General features: G+C 41.8%; 1 protein-coding gene and 2 long non-coding RNA genes across 3 annotated transcripts in view; 2 read left to right on the top strand and 1 right to left on the bottom strand.

The window, feature by feature from the left end:
• The first annotated feature begins 1555 nt into the window (after positions 1-1555).
• Positions 1556-21638, top strand: part of LOC146655576 (uncharacterized) — a 249683-nt gene continuing 229600 nt past the window's right edge. Inside the window, exon 1 of the long non-coding RNA XR_014914356.1 lies at positions 1556-2149. This is a non-coding gene — a long non-coding RNA (uncharacterized LOC146655576). The remainder of the gene's footprint in view (positions 2150-21638) is intronic.
• Positions 2849-10468, top strand: chst3a (carbohydrate (chondroitin 6) sulfotransferase 3a). Its single transcript, XM_085428125.1, has 4 exons — positions 2849-3320; positions 5264-5420; positions 7096-7632; positions 7899-10468. Exons 2-4 carry the CDS (start codon positions 5278-5280, stop codon positions 8593-8595), a joined length of 1377 nt encoding a protein of 458 aa, XP_085284251.1. The 5' UTR covers positions 2849-3320; positions 5264-5277; the 3' UTR covers positions 8596-10468.
• Positions 19693-20327, bottom strand: LOC146655586 (uncharacterized). Its single transcript, XR_014914254.1, has 3 exons — positions 20147-20327; positions 19935-20052; positions 19693-19845 (listed from the first exon to the last, which is right to left on the bottom strand). It is a non-coding gene; the product is annotated as an uncharacterized LOC146655586 (long non-coding RNA).

Genomic DNA, 21638 nt, shown 5'->3' with positions numbered 1-21638 from the left:
AAGTGATAAAGACAATGTCCAAAGGGCATCTCAGCTGTACATAAATCACTCTGGCACAAGGACCAACCTAATTGTATAAGCCAAGGGCACCACTCTCAAGACGAACAAAGACCAGAAATCCAGGATTCAACACTGACTCAAAGCACCTTTGCTTGTAGTCTTAGATGCTTAATATTTATAGGTTATTACCTTAATTAAATGAGAACATGAGTGATTAGTGTGAGCAACAGTGATGCGAGTCTAGGTCTATCTGTAGTACAGTAATCTATGATTACGAAATCACAGCCCTCTTAACAGCCCTCAACTTATTTGTGGTGCTACATTATCTGAATGATAAAACTGTTGACAGGTGGATTACAGCAGTTCAATGGATTAGTGCGTATGTAGGGTTGCCAACTCCCTGAAAAATAAATAAGGGACACCTCGTGGCCAGGGCCGGGCGACCCAGTTGTCTTCACCCTTCCCAGTGTGGTGAATTTTCTAGCTCTTTTTTTGTGTGTGAAATTATTTTTTTAACCATTTGACTTGAAGTTGATTTAAGTAGATGCATATTCTATTCTTTGTGATATGAACACATGTGAAACAAATGATCATTTAGCCATTTATTTTTAGCTCAAAATGACAACATTAACACAGTAAAACAGGTCTCTTTCTTAAACAGAAGCCTGTCATGCTTAACTTTTGAGAATATAAGTAAATCTTTCTTTAAAAGCACTCTGTCCTGCTTAACTTAAAATAATAGAAAACAATAGAAAGAAAAATATTCTTGTAACAGTGCACATTTAGTGCATTTAGTACAATTGGCTTCAGTTGAGGTATTATTTCAGCTTTTCTAATGCTAATCAGCTGCTCCTGTTTGTAAACCCGCTTGTTCCCATGATTACGCATCATAACTCATCATCATTATTCATCTATGTATTACTTTTATGTATTAGTCATCAATTTGTTGTAATCATCTATCCTTGCAGTTGTTTATTACACAAAATAAATTATATTATCACACTTCTGGCCACATAGCGCTGATATTCACTGCACATGCCCATATTAACGTTTTCCAGCCAGGTGTTTTCCTTTTCCCATTCTTCCCTTTCTCTGAGGGGAACAAACATTGCTGCTCTAATGCTGGGCTCACACTGTGCGATTTTTGGCCCATTTTGAGCCGATTTTTGAGTGATCGGACCGATTTTGGCCTTCATCGTGCGTCGTGTAGAATACGTGGGGTAACGAGAAGTGATTAACACCTCACGACCAGCTCCCGATCATCAATCGCTCGTGAGGGTGTCACCACAGGCGCTCACACTGCTCACGCGCAAACGTAAACGTTGGTGAAAAAGACGGCGCAGCACGGCTGTGCAGCGTGTGATCTGGACACAAGCGATGGAGGCACAACTTGTAGAACTTTGGAAAGCTCATCCGAGCCTTTTCGATGTGGCATCACAAAATTATCACGACCATAACAACCGTGAAAATAGTTGGATTTACACTGCTGCTCAATCACAGCTGCCTGATCAATGTTTTTCATTAGCAATTTAACAAAGTTGATGGTAGTGGTGTGTCTGTGTGAGTGAAAGACAGAGAGAGCGAGCGACAGATTTTCTGTTATAACCTTCATTTTATGGAGGCACAGTGTGAGCACTCAGGTCGCATCAGAGCATCGGGCCGTATAGTGTGAGACCCTGCATCGTGACCTATGAACGTCTAACCCCTGTGAGTCAATCGTACAGTTTGAGCAGGAGCTGAATAACGTGACTGAAAAAATCGCACAGTGTTTGCCCAGCTTTAGGTGTACTGTCATCCGAGACTTGCACCGCAGAGTCGGCGTTTGTTCCCCTGTTGACCATGCTTCTTGTTGTGGTCATCTGTTGTCTTCCGGTATTTTCTCCGCAAGCGACCTTTCCTCGACCAATGAGATGAGCGGTAATCTGAATTGTCATACTCGAATTGTCATAAGTGTGCTGTCAGCTCATTGGTCACAAAGCAGGAGAGGGGCTGGGAATTATGTTTTCAAACAAAGTGTTAATTCCATAAACATTTATAGACTACTTTTGATTCTCACTGTATTACGGGACAAAGTGCGTCCCTTATTAGCTCAATACGGGACGTGTACTTTTGTTTCGAAATACGGGACGATTCCGTATTTTAAGGGACGGTTGGCAACCCTACCCCTACCAAATATAGCTATACAGTAATCAAACCAGTGCAGCAGGATATACACAGGAGTACATCTGCAAAGTCTCACCTGTAAGAAATGAATTATTTTACACTGCAACAATCGAAAGCAAAGAGAGCTTTCTCGTTTTTCTTTGTTTGAATTATTTTCTTGTGGTCTACAGCAGAAGAATAGGCTCAGCTCATTCATTGGGAGTGACTGGGACAAGGACAAGATTAGAAATGAATATATCACAGGGACAGTTCAGGTTGAGTGGTATGAAGACAAAGAGAAGGGATGCTGTGATGGTTTGGACATGTACAGAGAAGGGATAAAGGATACGTTGGACAAAGGATGTTAAAAATGGAGCTGCCAGGCAGGAGGAAATGAGGAAGACCACAGAGAAGATTCATGCATACTGAAGGAGGACATGAAGGAGACTGGTGTCACAGAGGAGGATAAGATAGGGTGAAATGGTGGCAGATGATCCGGTGTGGTGAGCAGCTTAGTCATGTCATGACCACATTGACTGCAACTTAAAGACAAACATCAACAAAGTACATTTATTTATACATTAAATTTTTTAGGAGCTATTTCAGTACACAATAAGTTTTACTATAGCCCACTTTAGCATGAATGATTCGCGCAGCGCCACGAGGCTTTACCTCTGACAGGAGGTTATGTTCGTTGGAATCACGTGACCTTGCCAACCAACACAGGCTGTCCGGGCGAGTTAGGGGTGCTGTGAAGCGTGGCCAGCTCGCTCTTCGTGTCGTGGTGTCCAGCACGAGAGAAAAGTTGGAGAAAAAGTTTTGTAAGAGGAAATACTACGCTTTAACTATATTTAGGCAACACCGTGCTTAATTACTTTTATGCGGTTTATCGTTTCCTCTCTTTTTGCTTTACTTTTTTAAATCAGTCAGATTTAATTTAAAAAAGGATATATATACATATGCTTTCGCACTGGTCACTCTTTTTAGTCTTCGTATATCAATGTTTCTGTACGAAGCCTCTGTGCTACATCTGGTGGAGGAGAGCAGCCCGAAACCGGGGATAGTACAATGAAGCCGTGCGTCCATCTCCGAGACAAAGCAGCAGGATGCTACGAAAGGACGGTATTTCTCACAAATCAGGGACATTTCACTTGAACTCACCAAGAGGCCAAACAAAGGTTTGTAAGACACACCATCTGAACATCCCCGCTTCTCATTTTAGTGGCTGCAAATCGCGAAATGGTTAAACAGCGCATATGCAGAGCCGTCGAATCGCACAGGCTTGTAAACATCCTCTTCCTTTTGCTAAAAAGGATGTTGAATTGAGTTTGCTAACCTATTGTTTCAACCTCAAATGCGCGGTTTGTTTTCTGTGATAACAGCAGAAATATGCTGCAATAAGCTGCATTTCCGTTTAGCCCACTTTCCATTACACATATCAATTTCTTATTTAAATAAATCGAATATATGAAGGAATAATGCTTTAATTCCTGCTCATTATATACTGTATTAATACTGTGCAGAAGTATGCAGTAGTCTGTATTTATTCTGGATCAGTAGATGGTACAAATTACACTGAATTAAAATCCCCCTCCCCCATGAACGACTGCCAGTGCCATAGTGTTGAGCACACCACACATAGAGGGGTGCAAGTGTGAAACAGTGGTAAACAGTGAAATTAAAGTCAGTCAGTTACATAGAAATAATAACACCTGTGCAAACTATAATGGCTCTCAGTATTTGCCTATAGCACCTTATTGTTTACACTTGCACTCCTGCAGGAACAGCAAATCTTTCAGTGAGACTTTTTGGCTTTTAACATCTCCATGAGATGCTGCTCGGAGGCTTTGAAGGCAGCCATTAATGTAATTTGTAGTGAGATGATAAACAGAGTGATGTGTGTTTCTGCCTGAGCAGATAGTCAGATTTGCCAAACGCTCCAGTGACTCTTGAATATGTAAAAATGCTCATCTCAAGCGCTTCAGCCTGACAGTTTGACGGCTTTGCCGTATTAAACTAAGATAATTGGGGGATATTTACTCACGGAGCACACAATCATTTCACAAACTACTTGAAAATTGTATTTTTTCCTTTAATTATATGCTTTGTAGAAATTATTCACTCTCCTGACAGGACCAAATGGCATGTGCGTGCGTGTCTACATTTCTTTCTCAGCAACACGGAAACGGCATTATTCAGAGTTAAGAAATTTGTTGTGCTGAATGATTTCAATTAAAATTCATTGTCAATATGGTTAACTTGTTTTCAGAGGAGCACTATGACACCAGTGTGGTATGTCTTCCTAACTGGTTTTCCTTGTTATCCATGCCAGCACAGCTCAATATTCCCAAAGCATGGAAGGATTACTACTTTAGCTAATGACACTGAATAGAATTGGAAAATATCATGCTCCGACTTACCCAGCTGTCTATGCTGATAAATTTAAAAAAAAAATTGAGAGTTAGAATTGAAGATTACTGAACTGAAAACCTGCTGAGGCTTGTGTCTTAAAGGTTACTCCACGGCATGGGAAAGCTTTTGGTTTCTAAGAATGACATGCTGGTGATAAGATGATGATAAGATGACCCAATTCATCAACAGAGACAGTTATAATATGTGTAAAGCTCTACTCAGTTTCCCACGATGTCTTGTATTTGGCTTAATGCTGAATTAAGTGTTAAAGGACTACTTTGCAGTCAGACTGTTTTAGCCCCTGTACCTCCTGTTTTTGTCCCCCCCCCCCCCTTTTTTTTTAGCCTTTATTTGACACATGCAGAGTGAGACAGATTTGAACCCAGGCCTCGGCTGTAGGTCTCTGTTGCCTGTTCCAACATTTGTCTTTTAACTTATGCCATTCTCCAATCCTGGTGAAAACCAATAGTGTCATTTTCTGTTGCTCTAAGAAATAAGACAAACAAATTTGTAAAAGCTGTTGCTGTTGCACAAGCACCTCAATATAGTTGAAATGTCAGAGCAGCACAAATGCAACCACATATTGGTTAGAGATTAAAAATAGACTGGTTATGTTTCGGTTTGTCTTTAAGCACTAAGGAAGCTCTGTGACAAATAGCACAAGAACTAAGATCCTATTTTTATTTGTCTTTTTTTTTTCTTTCTTTAGAATGAAGCCTCTGCATGACAAGCTATGACCCAAAGAACAGCACTGTAGAGCTCACATTGCAAAGGGAAGACTTAAGAATGAAGACCAAGTATGCAATCGTCTTTATCTGTATTGTGGCCCTGGTCATCATTGAAAAGGAAAGCAACATCCTCTCTAGGTAAGAGTATGGAGAAGAGTGTGTAATAATCTGCTAAATTTTATATTATATTTGTGCAAATCTGAGGAAAGCTAAAGGGATCTTGTACTTTTTGGGAGGTGTGTTTCCTTTCTTACCAATAAAAATACATATTAAGACCCAGCAGTCTACCTTAGCTTAGCTTGCCTTGATGTAAAGACTTCAGATGTGGTGTTGCCCTGCCCAGATGTGCTTGCCAAGATGTTTCTGTGCTTCAGATGAATGCACCTTCTTGATTTAACAATCATAAGAACAATAATCTTAACCCTAAAGCAGCATAAAGCCGGGGAGGATATAATTCTCAGGTGTGAGTTGTCTCACAGGGAGAGTTTCAAGCCTTTATCATATTAAGCTTTTGTTTCCATGCTGAAGGTTTTTTTGAGAAAACTGTGTTAAGATAATTATGAAAAGATAGATAAGATAGATAAGAAACCCTATCTAAAAAAGATAAAATGGTACAGTGTCAAGATGTGTAGAGAGTAAGGAGCCAAAAGCAGGACTCAAGGTTGTCAAAATAAAAAAAATGAAACATTTTTTAGGTCAAAGGGAAGAAAACTGAATTCAAACAGGGATCACGCCAGAGTAGATGCAGGGACACTTTCAGCTGGAATCAAACCAGTGATCTGAGGCTTGCCAAGAAAATGTATTAGCCACTTCACTGTGAAGGCACACACACAAAAGAAGGACAAATAGACAGAAATATAAAAATATACACTGTAAGCGCTGGTAGGCCAGAGGAGGCAGACTTGAGGACAAGACACTGCTGAACATAATTAACTCAGATTGAATGTCGTGATGCATGCTCAATCATCCAGGTAAGTAAATTCCAAAAGGTTGAGTCTGTTCATCTGGACGTAGCGTTTTCAGTGGGAGAAACGTTTTGGCACTCATCCAAGTGACTTCTTTAGTCTCAGCGGACTGCAGGTTTCCCCAACCTTATAAACAATACATTTGCACAATGACTGAAACCAGCACCACTGACGAACAGTGGGCTGTGAGGTTAGTTCATTGATCATTAATATGCAAACTGTCATGACCATTGATCAACAACCCCATTGATCAGCGGCCATTGATCAATGGCCATGAGTACCATTCACAGATAGTTGGGGAATGGCTGCAATCACAGCATTGTAAGATGGTGAAAGATCTATCCTTAGGCCGCCTCCTCGATTCAGAGATGGTCTTCTCTGAATCGGTCATCTATGAATCAAGTTGGGGGCCAAAGGGTAGATCTTTAGGTAGGTTTGCTTGGATTAGCAGTTGTAAATATTTTGTGTTATTGTACTGTTGTGTGTTTTAGTCATGTTTTTGTGAAGGAAATTTATAATTTCTTTTGTTTTAATTTGTTATGTACTTTTATTTTGAAAGGACTGGGTTGTAGTTGTACCATGCTTTGGAAGGTGGCCTCATGTGTCAGTGTCACTGATAACTGATCGGGGTTCTGCCTTCCTGTAGGCTATATACAGATATATATCTTTTTACCTTATAAAAATCCTCTGTGCCTCAAAAGTGCTTTCACCCTTGCTGGTTGTTTTAGTTATAACTCAGACATAAATGCAACTATCAGCTAAATAAAATATATAAAAAAAAGAATAAAATGTAACACCTTATGGTTTGCCAATGGATATTTTATAATGAAGTCTATTTATCTTGTCAGGGTCTCTGACAGATTGATCCAGAGGCAGATTCCGCAGCAGCAGAATTTCAGCAACATAACACAAAAGGGCTCCCTGATGGCACTCAAAATGCTGCTGTCGCGACTCTCTGGTACAAAGAGGGATAACTCAAATTTCTCAGAGGAAGAAGACGAGGAAGAACTAGATGATTTGGGGACATACAGCTACGCCGGTGGCCGTAAGCACGTATTACTCTTGGCCACCACACGGACAGGTTCCTCATTTGTGGGGGAATTTTTTAACCAGCACGGGGAGAACATGTTCTATCTGTTTGAGCCACTGTGGCATGTCGAGCGCATGCTGACCCCGGCTGCAGAGGCAAACAATGGGACAGTGTTGTCGGGAATTTACCGAGATGTACTCCAGGGGCTTTTCCTGTGTGATTTCTCACCTCTTGAGAAGTTCATCTCTCCCCCACCTCAGGACCATGTCACCCCATCTCTTTTCCGCAGAGAGTCTAGTTTATCACTCTGTGAAGAACGGGTCTGCAGTCCTGTAATCAGAGATGTTTTTGAGAGGTATTGTATAAGTTACAAATCCCTGTGCTGCTAATCAAGCCTGTAATCTTTATTTATGCAGCTGCAAAAGGAAGGCCTGATGGTCATGACACTACTTTAACACTAAGCTATCGTCTGTGTGCCTTATTAATAATATTCCCAATGTTCTTCTGCATGACAACAGAGAAAAAATATTAATTTAGTATATGCATGAAATATTAATATTCCCACTATTCAGTTTTGTAAAATGCTTTTTATCATTTAAAAACGTTATGGTCTTGTTTTAGGTATCACTGTAAGAGTCGTCGCTGTGGGCCACTGAACCTAACTCTTGCATCTGAATCCTGCCTTTCCAAACAACACCATGCCATTAAGACTGTTCGTGTGCATCAGCTGGACACACTGCAGCCTTTGGTAGAGGACCCTCGCTTGGATATCAAAGTTATCCAGCTAGTTCGAGATCCAAGAGCTATCTTAGCATCGCGCATGGTGGCGTTCTCTTCAAAATATCACACGTGGAAGGCCTGGGCGCAGAACGGCCAGGTGCCCGAAGATGATGAGGAGGTGAAGAGGCTCAAAGGAAACTGTGATCACATTAGGATGTCTGCAGAGGTTGGACTGAGCCAACCTCACTGGCTCAGGAACCGCTACATGCTGGTCCGCTATGAGGATATCGCCCTCTACCCTATGCAAAAGGCAGAGGAGATGTACAAGTTTGCAGGGATACCATTTAGTTCCCTGGCCAGGGAGTGGATACTGAGGAACACCCAGACCACACAGAAAGCCAGCGGGATTTACTCCACTCAGAAGAACTCATCAGAGCAGGCAGAGAAATGGAGATTTACAATTCCCTTTACATTGGCTCAGGTAGTTCAGAGAGTGTGTGGACCCACCATGAAGCTGTTCGGGTACAGATTTGTGAATGATGAAACGACACTGACCAACAAGTCCATTAGTTTGCTTGAGGATAGATTATTTAATTAATCAGGAGGTCAACATACAGCTGTGAAACTGCACAATACTGCATGGCATGCAGTGCATGTGAGCCAGCAGAAGCAATTACTGTTCAGATCAAAACTGTTAAACAAAGGTGCCATAAAAATACAAACAAAGGTGCCTCACATGTAGGCCATACAGTAAGATGCTCGCCAATGATGTGCCTCATTGAAATAATGAAAAACTACTTGATAAAGGGAAGTATTTATTTGCATACTGTGTTCACTGAGTAGCCTGAAGATTAAACTTTGTTTCATTCTCTTTATTTCATTTAGAAATGAAACAAGCATTGATATCAAGGCCAAATGTGACAGATTATTGTGTAGGATTTTTGTTAAATCTTCATGGTTGAATTTCATGTTACAAACTTAAAGTGAAAGTTATGTGCATATGTTATCTAAGGGAAATTTTGTCTTAGAGGATCCTAAGACCTTTTCTTAATAACACCCAGTTTGGCTGGTTTCATGTTTTTATACATCAGCATTAGTCTAGGCATTTGCTAGAGTTATGTTCGAGTAGACATGATGTGCTGTGATAGAGTTTTACAAATCTTACTCAGGAAAAGTATGTTGTGTCTCGATGACAAGCATTGATATTTTCTCAACAGTGTGCCGTGTAAGAGAATAGGTTCTTCTTTTGAAAACTCTGAGATTAGAGAAGATAAATTAAGATTTATTTATCAATTTAAAGATGATATATGAGAAGTAGTAACACTCATATATCTATATGAAATATCTACTCAACTATTTTTTATTTTATTTTTTTTATTTCTAGCCAGCAGCCTTAACTGCATCTGTATTAAAGTATTTCTCACTTCTCTAAACGTCCAAGTAGGTTTTGTTTAATTTTGTTGCTTGCGTGAGAGCTGATCTGTTCTTATGTTGGTCATTAAATGTAAGGTTTTTTTGTTTTCTTTTAAATCACACAACAACTCAAAGTAATAAAATCACCCAAAAATATTAAGACCTGCAGAATCCACCCTGTAAAGATGTGTTGTGTTTTGATATGACCTGTGTAGGTTCACTCACTGGCCAATTCATTTGGCACACTTGTTCAGCTGCTTGTTAACACAAATATCTAATCGACCATTCACATGGCAGCAACTTGATGCATTTAGTTATGTATGCTGAAGTTCAAATTGAGCATCTGAATGGGGAAGAACGGTGATTTAAGTGACTTTCATGCTGTTGGTGCTGATATGCTGGTCTAAGTATTTCAGAAACTGATCTGGGATTTTTCCAATAACCATCTCTAGGATTGAGGGGAAATGATCTGAAAAAGAGAAAATATCCAGTAAGCTGCAGTTCTCTGGAAGAAAATTCCTTGTTGATGCCAGAGGCCAGAGGGGAATGGCTGACAGGCAGATAGGAAAGCAGTAGTAACTCAAACACTCATTGAAGCCAAGCTATGCAGAAGAGCATGTGGAAAACCCATCGAATCTTTAAGCAGATGGGTCAAAACAGTGGAAAACCACATCTGATGCCAATCCTGTCAGCTACAAACAGGAAACTCAGGCTATGGGGCAAAAAATATTTTAAAATGATGTTATCTGATCTTATGAATCTAAATTTGTGCTGTGACATTTGGGTGGTAGGGTCAGAATTTGGCATAAACAACCTGAAAGCATAAATTCATTCTGCCTCATGTCAATGGGTCAGCCTGGTGGTGGCAGTTTAATGGTGTGGGGGATAGTGTTTTAGCATGCTTTAGACCTGTTAGTACCAGCTGAGTATTGTTTAAACACCACAGGCTTCCTTGAATATTGTTGCTGATCACGAGCATTATTGATAACCATCTTCCATGTGTCCATCCTCTGATGGCTGTTTCCAGCACAGAAGGACCATGTAATAAAGTTCAAATCATCTTAAAACTGGTTTCTTTAACATGTCACTGTCCTCAAATGGCTTCTAAAGCCACCAGATTTCAATCCACTGCTTTTGGTATGCTGTGGAATGTGAGAGTCACATCACAGATGTGAAATCTGCAACAACTATGAGATGCTATCAGTGCAATATGAATCATAATTTCTGAGGAATGCTTTCAGCATCCGGTTGAATCTATAACACATTGAACTAAAGCAGTTTCAAGTAGGGCTGTGCGATATGACCAAAATCTCATATCCCAATATAAGAATTCTATCGTCCCAATAACGATATAAATCACAAAAATGTAACATTTTCTGTAAATTCTGTGACTCTCGGGCAGCTGGACTTGCGTGAAGTGTTTCCAGCTGCGCGTCGCGTACCTGGAGTCGAGTGTTTTAACTGATGCATGAAACGATACGTTTTTAGACATAAGTTGTAACGGCCGCCGTTTTCTTTGTGAGTATTTATTACACAACGTGCTGCGGGGAAAAGCCTGTTCTAACGTTTGAGTCTAAGTTTTTTTTTTTTTTTAGCACCTGGCGGCTCTTTCTTACTTCTCATCCGTAAATAATCTGCTCTTTCACGTGATTCAGTTTTGAAAAGTCTTAACAGGATCTTGAGCTCTATTGTGAAAGGTTTATGTGGAACATAAACAAGCGGACACGCGATGGCGTTACCGTCGTTGTTGCTAACGACAGGCGCTTGTCCGTCTGTAGTGTGGTTATAGTAAATATAAGAAAAAGAGAGAACTTTAAGAAATGAATATAGCCACTACAGTGACCATCAAAACGATGAAAAAATATTGCCGTAAACAGTTTATTTTGTGACACCACGAAACAAACGATAGCATAAATTGAAACGATAGACGTTTTTATATCGTCATCCGATATATATCATTATATCGAACAGCCCTAGTTTCAAGTAATAGCAAGATATACCTAATGAAGTGGCTGATGAGTGTATACAGCCTATGACTTTAAGTGAAACCCAGGTGGTGCTGGCTTCAGTCTTGATAAAATATGAAGTTAAGCACTGTGACTTCAGATAAATGGCAATATTGTGCTCAGTTTCACTGTGGCTTCATTGAAGCAGCTGTGAAAGGCATATGTTTCAGAATTTCACGGAGCTTCACTTACCTTCATTTTAAAAACATATGAATTCATATATATGTGTGACATACTGAAGCCAGAACAACCAATTTTGTAGCTCAAACAGTGGGTGTAGTCACAGTGCAACATAGTATGCATTTAACTAATGCAGCTATTCGGAGTGGGAATACATGCAGTTCCTTTTTTTTGGTGGGGAGGAATACAGATGTGCAGTTTCTCCCTGTTTATGGATGATTGCAAAAAGGTTAATAAGGAACAGAGGCTATTGCCAACATAACTTCAAAGTTTTTGTTGTGGCAAAAAAAAAACAAAGAAAATCAGAAAAAGTTTGAGTCTAAGTCAATTCACCGAAGGAAATCTGTTCTTAAGCCTTACTTTGGCTAATTTAGTTAGTTGCACATTTTAGTTCTTTGAATACTGAAATACTAAAATTGTTCTTTTTTACAGCTCAGATGTAGTTCTTTCAAATGCACAGTCTGCCATTGAAGTGCTAATTTAAGGGGGCATATAAATATTTGAATTTCAAGAAATGATTTGGTGCTCAGGGGAATCAGGTATTAAGTTGGCATTTTTGTAAATTAAATCTGACTTAAGCACAAACCTCTGGTTATCAGCAATGTAACAAAGTAAAATAACGTCTGCGTTCTATTTAGATACATTTTACTGAATTAACCAAACAGTGGAAAACTTGACAAACCTTGACTTGACAGAACGATAGAGCAGTAAGTTGTACAGAATGCAATTGGTAAGCAAACACTGGCACTATGTTTACTATAGTCATTGCTTTGATATCCAACTATCCGATCAGCTTATTTTGCTTGGAATGGAAGCAGTTTGAGAATGAAATGGCCAAAATGCAAATTCCTGTGGAATTGTTGATGTAGTTCAGCTGCATATTAAAATACACACTGCTGCTGCCTGTGATCCTCTAAAGGCTTAGTGTGAGTAAAGCAGAAACAGGGAACCCATTCAGGCCTGCATTCCGTCTATCTGCCTCACATCTCAACTGAGAGAGAGCACTTTAGAGTGCACAGCTGTTGGTCAAGCTGATTTTCTCCCAGATCATTTCCCTGATGTTATTTCCACAGCAGAGCAGCAGCTGTTTCTTCCCTGCAAATGAGAAAAGGTTTCCACAATGGGTCATTGAAGAGTTGAACCTGGCAATGTGTCAGGTTTTCTCAAGGTATCCAGTGTTTTTGACCAGAACTCAGACCAACTTAGTTACACTCACTGAGCTGAAATACAACCTTGTCTTTTCACTTTGCCATGTGTTTATAATTGCTAATATTTTGAAAGTTTTCCTGACTTTGGTTTCAAGTGTTTTTAACTGACACACTCGACTTGTTGGGCCTGGTTTAAGCCCCTGGCTATCACTCAGGTCTTAGATTCACTATTATGTTCAGAGGATGAATCACTGAACATGCACCATTCCCTCACAAGATGTGAGACGGTTTTCAGCCACCCATTTTTCATCTCGCAGATTTCACCATGAATCACCCACTCGAATCATGTTCATTCACATGGTTGCACTCACTCACTCACTCACTCACTCACTCACTCACTCGGTGAAATGACCAAAATAATAAATAATTGAGTGATTTAAGTTATTGACTATAACTGAGTGCAAGTTCTGAAAATAAATGGATTGTTTCCAAAAGCAATTTGTTTGCTTGGTTTTGTCCACCTACCCTGGAAAGTTTACTCGTGGTTGTTGGTGCGACAACTGGAGACTAACACAGATTTGAGGAGGAGCAAGTAACTCATACTATAAGGCTGTATTTTGGGTTATTATTATTTTTATTATTATTTGGGTTATTATTGTTGATGATCTGGGATCTGAACTTCTGTTTGTAAAATTACACAATTAGGTTCTCTTAACTGTAATTTGCAATGCATTCAATCACATTGCTCAAAGTGAGCACAGAAAAGAAATTCTTTGGATTTCTTCAGCATTTGCATGTGGGGAAATGTTGAGATAGCAGGCCACATGCATTAATGGCATTAAATAAAATCATAAATATAATGTTTTGAATGTAAAAATATAAGCATTTTCTGTTGTGTAATCGATACTGTTGACTATAATATTCTATAAGGAAAAATTAGAGCATGCTGCAGGTATTACAGGTACTGAACTGCAATGGTTTGTTCCATATCTATTTATTAGACTCCAATTTGTTCATATAAATGGCAAGTCCTTTTCACACACTAAGGTTATTTATGGACGTCGACAGGCTCTGTGCTATGACCAGTTCTGTTTGCATTATAGGTGTATCATTAGAAGGCATAGCATACATATTCACTGTTATTTATCTATCCATGAAGCCAGATAACAAACACAAATTAGTTAAACTGCAGGAATGTCTTAAAGATACAAAGACCTGGAGGACATCTAACGTCCTGCTTCTAAATTCAGATAAAACTGAAGTTATTGGCCCTAGAAATCTTGGAAATATGTTATCTAACCAGATACTTACTGTAGATGGCATTACCTTGGCCTCCAGTAACACTGTGAGGAACCTTGGAGTCATTTTTGATCAGGATATGTCATTCAATGCACATATTAAACAAATATGTAGGACTGCGTTCTTCCATTTGCGCAACACCTTTAAAATTAGAAATATCCTGTCTAAGAATGACGCTGAAAAACTAGCTCATGCATTTATTACTTCTAGTGTGGACTACTGTAATTCATTATTATCAAGATGTCCTAAAAACTTCCTGAAAGGCCTTCAGTTAATCCAAAATGCTGCAGCAAGAGTCCTGACAGGGACTAGAAAGAGAGCCTTTCTCTCCTATATTGGCTTCCCTTCATTGGCTGTTAAATCCAGAGTTGATTTCAAAATGCTCCTCACATACAAGGTCTTGAATAATCAGGCCCCATCTTATCTTAATGACCTGACTCCTTTCCACAGCATGTCTTTTGTCTTGTCTTCCTCCCCTCCCCTCAACCGGTCATCGAGGTTGAGCCCTGAGCTCGGTTCAGCCGGAGGTTTCTTCCTGTTAAAAGGGAGTTTTCCCTTCCCACTATTGCCACTACTTCCTCATAGGGGGGCCATATGATTATTGGGGTTTTCTCTATATGGATTATTGTACGGTCTACCTTACAATATAACATGCAATTGTGATAATGATATTATTATTATTACTGAGTTTCTGTTTTGGTAGCTTGTAAAGATGCACTTATTTTTATTTTTTAGATATTTGTAATTCATAACAACCTTAATGTTCACCTTATTACTACCACACTTAATTGCTAACATTTGAAATTTCAAGCGTGACACTTGCTTCAGACTATCATGCCATTACTGTACCAGCATTTCACACAGTGGCTTTTATTCACACACAGATTCAATGAGTCAGCTTGTGCTCGAGAACGAAGGGGTGGAGAGCGAGCTAATGCAACAGGAAACACACCCCCACCTTATCAACTTTTTCGAACTCTTATCCATGTTCCTCCTCTTTCAGACATCTCCTTTGAGAATTGTTCTTCTTTCAGCAGATAGGGGAGTTTACTTGACTCATATCGCAATTGAAATCACATGGTTTTGTTTCTGTTCCTATGTTGAGTTTTCTTTTTCTTAAGGATTATGACACATAGTTTTTTAGCGTTTTAATTCTGTGTCACACAATCCTTATGCTTCCTCCCAGCCCCTCCACCCCTCATGCACACACTTTCTTCACCCCTACTTTTCTTTAAGCACACTCAGGCTCCTCTTTCTGGCTGCCTGTCGTTGGAAGGTAAATAAATCCCGTGGTTGGGGTGGAACACTGAGTGCCCTCATATGGCTCTGGAGGTACTGTGCCTGAAAGAAGCCTTGTGTTTGATTCGGCAAGGTAGATTCACTCAACCATTCCCTGCCCACAAACAGAAATGGTGCTCTGTTGGACCACCTCTAAATAGAAATAGAGTCCTTATAAATATGATTTCAGTCTAAACATAAACTTGGCCTATTCTAAAATATATTCTCCTGTTTTAGCTATATGCAATAATAATTTTAGATATGTAATGTTGAATAAAAGCTTTGATATATCTATGTTGGCTACATATTGTGAGATTATAATATTATTTTATGCCATGGTAGACCCCTAATTAAAGTTTGTGAATTATTATGTAGTTTTAGTTTGCATTATTCTCCTGAATTAGAAGAAGGTGATAATTATTGCATTTGTTAAACTGATTTGCATTACATTAGACTGCTGATTTATTGTGAATGAATGATATTGTTTTATGATGCATTATACTGCTGAGTTATAAGAAATACTGTTCGCAGAAAGTCATCGCCTTGTTTGTCTGATTAGAAGAGAACAGAACATACTGGAGTTTTCTGCCCCATCTCAGTAGGAGCAGATAAACAGGGAGCCAAGGTCGTAGCTTAGGCGCCGTGTGAGAGAAAGCATGTGAATGTTTAGGCTTGTATGATAAGGTGGGGGCCACTAAAGGCTATAAGAGTTTGATCAATGCTCCACCATTTTGAGATCTGATGCTGTCTGCGTACGGTGTCCATCTCCCACGCGTGTGATCATTAAAATCATCGTTTGACTCAACCCGGCCGGACCAGTGTTGTTATTTTGGTTTTTCCTCTTGTATCCATCTCCAATATTTGAATCCGTAACAGTTTGGGGGCTCGTCCTGTGGTATTGGGGTGGAAGTTGGAGGTTTGGACGGTCCGAGGTTGTTGAACGGACAGGCACAAGCCAGTGGTCTGACGGGAGTGGGCATAAGCCGGCTTATACAAAGGTAAGGCACTACCTGTTGAATCTATTTCCAAAGTGTGCCAAATTGGACATGATAAAATTAAAGTCTACTCACTGAAATTACTGGTGAAGGCCTGTTTTGATTTTGATGAAAAAATCTCATGAGAACTGAAGCTGAAGTAATGATAATGAAACGTTGAAAGTGACAGTACTGAGTATTTAAAGCAGTTGGACTGCTGATTGAAGTTAAAGCAGTTGGACTGCTGAGTGAATTTAGTTTGATAGGGAATTGGTCATTTTGTGGGTTAGAGTCCCCATTGGTCAGACAGGTTGGACCTGCGTCAGTCATACACTTGTTTTGGGGTGTTGACTGTTGTTTCAAAGTATTATAAATTATTATAGAATGGCGGTTGGACCGCTAAGAAGCGCAGTGCTCAGAGGTAATGCTTGCCAAGGCCGCGGACGCCTAGGCCCTGTCCTCTTTGAGGGATAGTCAGTTGGTCACTGTGGAGCTTGGGGTACTCCAGAATAACTAGTGGTTGGACCACTTTACCGTTTGGAACGGTATCTGCGCTTTTTTGGGCAGCAAAGGTTGGACCTTGGGTGTTGGACACTTTTAAATTAAGTTAGGGACTTTAGAGATGAGGCCAGAAACTGTTGGACAGATACTGGTTAATTGATCACAAAAAAGTTGGACTTTCTTCGATTGGACCCGTTAACTTAAATTTGTCAAAATTGTGTAGGCGCTAAATCTGTCAGGCCTGAGAGTAATTGTAAATATAAGACGTCTTTGTCCCCACCCGGAAAAGAAGCTTAAAGGACATCTTCTCCTCCAGTTATCGGTTACCATCACGGGAAATTTTCAGGCAAGTTTTTGGCTGAATTGTTATTGGCACCATGTGTCCCTGAATCTCACAAGCAAGCTCTAACTCCTGGCTGTAGACATGGAATGCTGTTATTTAAGGTGGGAAATCAAAATTTGGGAAACAAAATAAAAACACACACACACAACCAAAGAAACATATAAGAAAGGCACGTGTTAGAGGAATGCCTTGTTTGAGAAAAAAGTTAAAATAACCCACCTACCAACACACACACACGCAATGAAGAAACAGCTTACATTCATGAACACGTGAAGATTTTCCAGCAAGGTTAAAGCAGCGAAACTTAACATACACCTGTTGTTGAATGATAAAGTTTATCCACTACTAACAAATAAACTCTCTGGGTTGCAGGACAACAACTTAACTTCAAAAAAAAAAAGACACTGGTCTGACCAACCAGTGATGACACGACAGATTTAGTGGTTAAAAGATTCAAATTGTGAGATGTTTTCTGCTGATTGATTAATACAAGTGATTACTGAATGAAAGAAAATTCCTTGTTTGAGCTTTTAAACATGATCTTAAGAATTTTAACATGTACCTGTGTTGTCCTGTCAACTTGGTGGGTTATGAGTTGATTATATGGTGAGAAAAAACAAAAAAAGGGGGAGAGAAGGCTGACACAGGGCCTGGCCCCGTTGTTTCTCCCCTCTCTGAATAACACAGCCAACACAACATCATTTTCCTGTTCGTCTGTTTTTGTTTTGTTTTTGTTTTTTCTCTTTATGCTTGATTACAGGCTGCTTTGTCGGCCCGGAAAGCCGAGGCTGACCTGGACTCCTGCTCTCCCCTACCATCTTTGCTCTCTCCTCTACCATCTTTGATGTGACCCTGACCAAATGCTACAGCAGCTGGACCCACAACAACAACCTGAAAATGTCAACACTGCTGCAGGAAAACGATCTCATGCAGCGGAGACGGAGAGCATTAAACCCAAGGCCTGTTTCACTACACGGGGGAGATTTCCAGACAGCTTCAGCTGACAGAGCTGTGACGAGACGCCCATTAAGCCCAGATGAAAAGTGAGGCCGAGCAAAAGAATGCTGACCTTAGCAACTCTGCGTTAAAACTGTACAGGACAGTGACAGATCAACACGGATGATCGGGCGGCAAAAAGGGCGTGCCAGAGACAGGAGGAGTAACTGAGGTCAGGAGGCACCTCAGAATGGACAAAAGCACCAGAAGAAAATAAGCTGAAGGCACAGGTGTCGGGGCTCGGCCAGGAGCTGACCTCTGAGAAGAGCCGAACAGCAGAGCTGCAGAAGGCCGTGGAAGCAAAGCAAGAGAAACATCAATGGACTTCAATCTGACTTGTACGGAAAAGACTCTGAGGTTTCTGCCCTCAGTAAGAGCTCAAGGCATCAGAGCAGAAACTGAGCATGGCTCAGGAGGAGCTGGCTGATAATCAAACCCATCAGTCAGGCTTGGAGTCCCAGACACAGGACTTGATATCAGGCCGGAGCTTGCTGGAGCAGGAGGTCGCCAAACCTGACGAAAAAGCTCCAACAGCAGGAGCAAACCCTGAAGGAGCTACAGAAGCAAAAGGGTCAAGTTAAGGAGGAGCGGAACAAGGAGAAGATGCAGGACACTGGAGAAAAGGACTGCCTCAATTGGGGCCAGAACCAGTATGGACAGAACTTTGAGCAGCAGCACCAATGGATGCAAACAGACTGAAATGGAGGAGGGCAGGACCCCAGGGCACGCTTCAGGCCATGGTTTACCCAGAACGCCAGAACAGGAAAGTGATGAACACAAACACACAAACACACATCTACATACACTGACTCAGAATGAAGAGAAACACACATATGAACACATATGCACTCGTTGATTGAGTGAGAAATGACACACACACACGTGCACAAATCGAAATGCTGATTCAATTCACTGAGAAGTGATCCACACACACACGCACATGCTTGTGCAATGAAGAGTGATACACACACACGCTGATGCAATGAAGAATGCTTTACTAACAAATGCTTATGCTGACACGCAAAATGCTGCACACAAACATCCAAATACAGAATCTGTTGCAACAACACGAAGCCATTGATTGTTTATTGGTTAAATACATTTCATATCACCCAGAGGGCATTTGTGTAGATTTAGGGGACAAGGTCTAAGGCAGTTTGGTTATGAAAACAATGTGTGTGCGTGATGTCTGTTTATGGCTTAAGGCCTCCACTGAATTGTTTACTGTGCTTCACACAGCCTGATAAGGAGCAGTGGTACAGAGGGAAAATGATGAATTAACGGCGTGAGCCTTATTTCGGAGCGCCACATTTTTGTGATTGAGATTTAATTGAAGGAGGAACACACTGAAAAAAAAAAAAAAAAAAAAGGGGGCCAGCCCTTGGATTTACGTAAGCATCTCGCGTGTATTTAACACAACTGCCTCAGGCTTTAAAGATCTGTACGAAATCCAACAACTCAATTTGTTCTCATTGAGATGACACGATATTGTTAGGTTAGCTGGATTACACAGATGGATTACGTGGCAGAAACACACACGGACGCAGAATAGTTGGTGATGCAAGTTTTATATATACACAAGTAAGGGGGAATATTTACAAGGGAAAGGGGCTATATACAGTGATAAATAAAAATGTGCCAGCAGGAAAACACCGAGGCGATGAGATGGAGCCGAAGCATACAGGTAGGTAGCAGACGCACCGGAGCTACCTGACAACAGGGAACAAAACAGGGTTTATGGCATACCGTTGATAGCCGAACGTTAAACACAAGTGGACGGAGAGAGTTGGAGAGCTTACTTGACCACCCAAACCACAGCCGCTGCGGTGATCGCCGCCTGATGGTACGTAGCACTCCGTCGCGGATCCAGAATAGCCAACACAAAATCCTAGGTAGGCGGGCAGGCGATGGAACAGGCTAAGACAAAGAAAAGTAGGCGAAACGTGGATCCTTTAAAACATACAGCTCCACAGCGTAAAATCAACAGATGCAGCCTGTGCTAACTCGTTACCACTTGTGACAGCGATAATACTCCGACACCAGACGTCCGTGACTCTGCTCCCTAAAAGCGCTCACTGATGACGTCCGATGCGTCGCAGGTGTGTTGGAATGCCATCAAGCCCCGCCTCGCCTACCTATAACCAAAAGGAAAACAAAACCCAAACAACAACAGTACACCTACCCACCACCTCCTAACAGTATCCCCCCCTCAAGGAACGCCACCCGGCGGTCCTCCAGGCTTGTCAGGATGCCTCCTGTAAAAATCCACAATAAGCGCTGGGTCCACAATGAAGGCCCTCGAGACCCAAGAGCGCTCCTCCGGGCCATACCCCTCCCAGTCCACCAGAAACTGGAAACCTCGGCCACGACGGCGCACATCCAGCAGCCGCCGGACTGAATAGACAGGACCCCCGTCCACCACCCGGGCGGGCGGAGGAGGTTCCACGGGTGGGCACAGTGGGCTGTGAGAGACTGGCTGCAGTTGAGAAACATGGAACGTAGGATGAATCCTCATAGAAGCCGGTAGTTGCAGCCTCACAGAAACAGGATTGATGATGCGTTGGATGGTGAAAGGACCCAGGAAGCGAGGGGCAAGCTTCCTGCCCACGCACTTCAAAGGAACATTCGCAGAGGACAGCCAAACCTGTTGGCCCACGGTGTATGGAGGCGCAGGCGTTCTCCTCCGATCAGCAGCCCGGCGAGTCTGAGACACGGTCCGGAGCAGCGCCGCCTTGGTCCGGCGCCAAATCCTCCGACTGCGACGTAGATGATCCCGCACGGCCAGAACCGCAATCTCCGCCTCCTGAGAAGGAAACAACGGCGGCTGATATCCCAGACAGACCTCAAACGGAGAAAACCCCGTAGCTGCCGAGGTGAGAGAGTTATAAGCATACTCAATCCAAGCAAGATGACCACTCCAGGAAGCGGGGTCAGAGGAGGCCACACAGCGCAAGGCGGACTCCAGCTGCTGATTGGCCCTTTCAGTCTGTCCATTAGACTGTGGGTGATAGCCCGAGGAAAGGCTCACCCCCACTCCCAACGCGGTACAAAAAGCCTTCCACACCCGAGAAACAAACTGAGGCCCCCGGTCCGACACAATGTCCAAAGGAAGTCCATGTAACCGAAAAACATGATCCACGAGCACGCGAGCAGTCTCCAGGGCAGAAGGAAGTTTAGACAGAGGGACAAAATGCGCCGCCTTGGAGAACCTGTCCACAATGGTGAGGATCACCGAGTGACCAGCGGAACGCGGCAACCCGGTAACAAAGTCAACTGCAATATGCGACCAAGGTCGACCAGGGACAGGCAGGGGATGCAGCAACCCGGGGGGGGCCAGGTGACGGCTCTTATTGCGCGCACAAGTGTCACAGGCCAGCACATACTCGCGGGCATCCCTCGCCAAAGCGGGCCACCAAAAGGAGCGCCGTAGCAGGGAAACCGTACGACGCACGCCAGGATGACAAGCAAAACGAGACGCGTGCGCCCAGTGCAAGACACGCGCG

Source organism: Rhamphochromis longiceps, linkage group LG13 (assembly GCF_057381845.1).
Source record: "Rhamphochromis longiceps isolate RC_006_pf linkage group LG13, R_longiceps_female_GT1.1, whole genome shotgun sequence".
Taxonomy (NCBI): Eukaryota; Metazoa; Chordata; class Actinopteri; order Cichliformes; family Cichlidae; genus Rhamphochromis; species Rhamphochromis longiceps.
This window is presented reverse-complemented; position numbering and strand designations above follow the sequence as displayed.

Coding starts and splice junctions, on each gene's coding strand:
- chst3a (XM_085428125.1), top strand. CDS start 5,278: ATGACAAGCTATGACCCAAAGAACAGCACTGTAGAGCTCACATTGCAA. Junction 5,421..7,095: donor GAAAGCAACATCCTCTCTAG/GTAAGAGTATGG, acceptor TTATCTTGTCAG/GGTCTCTGACAGATTGATCC. Junction 7,633..7,898: donor ATCAGAGATGTTTTTGAGAG/GTATTGTATAAG, acceptor GTCTTGTTTTAG/GTATCACTGTAAGAGTCGTC.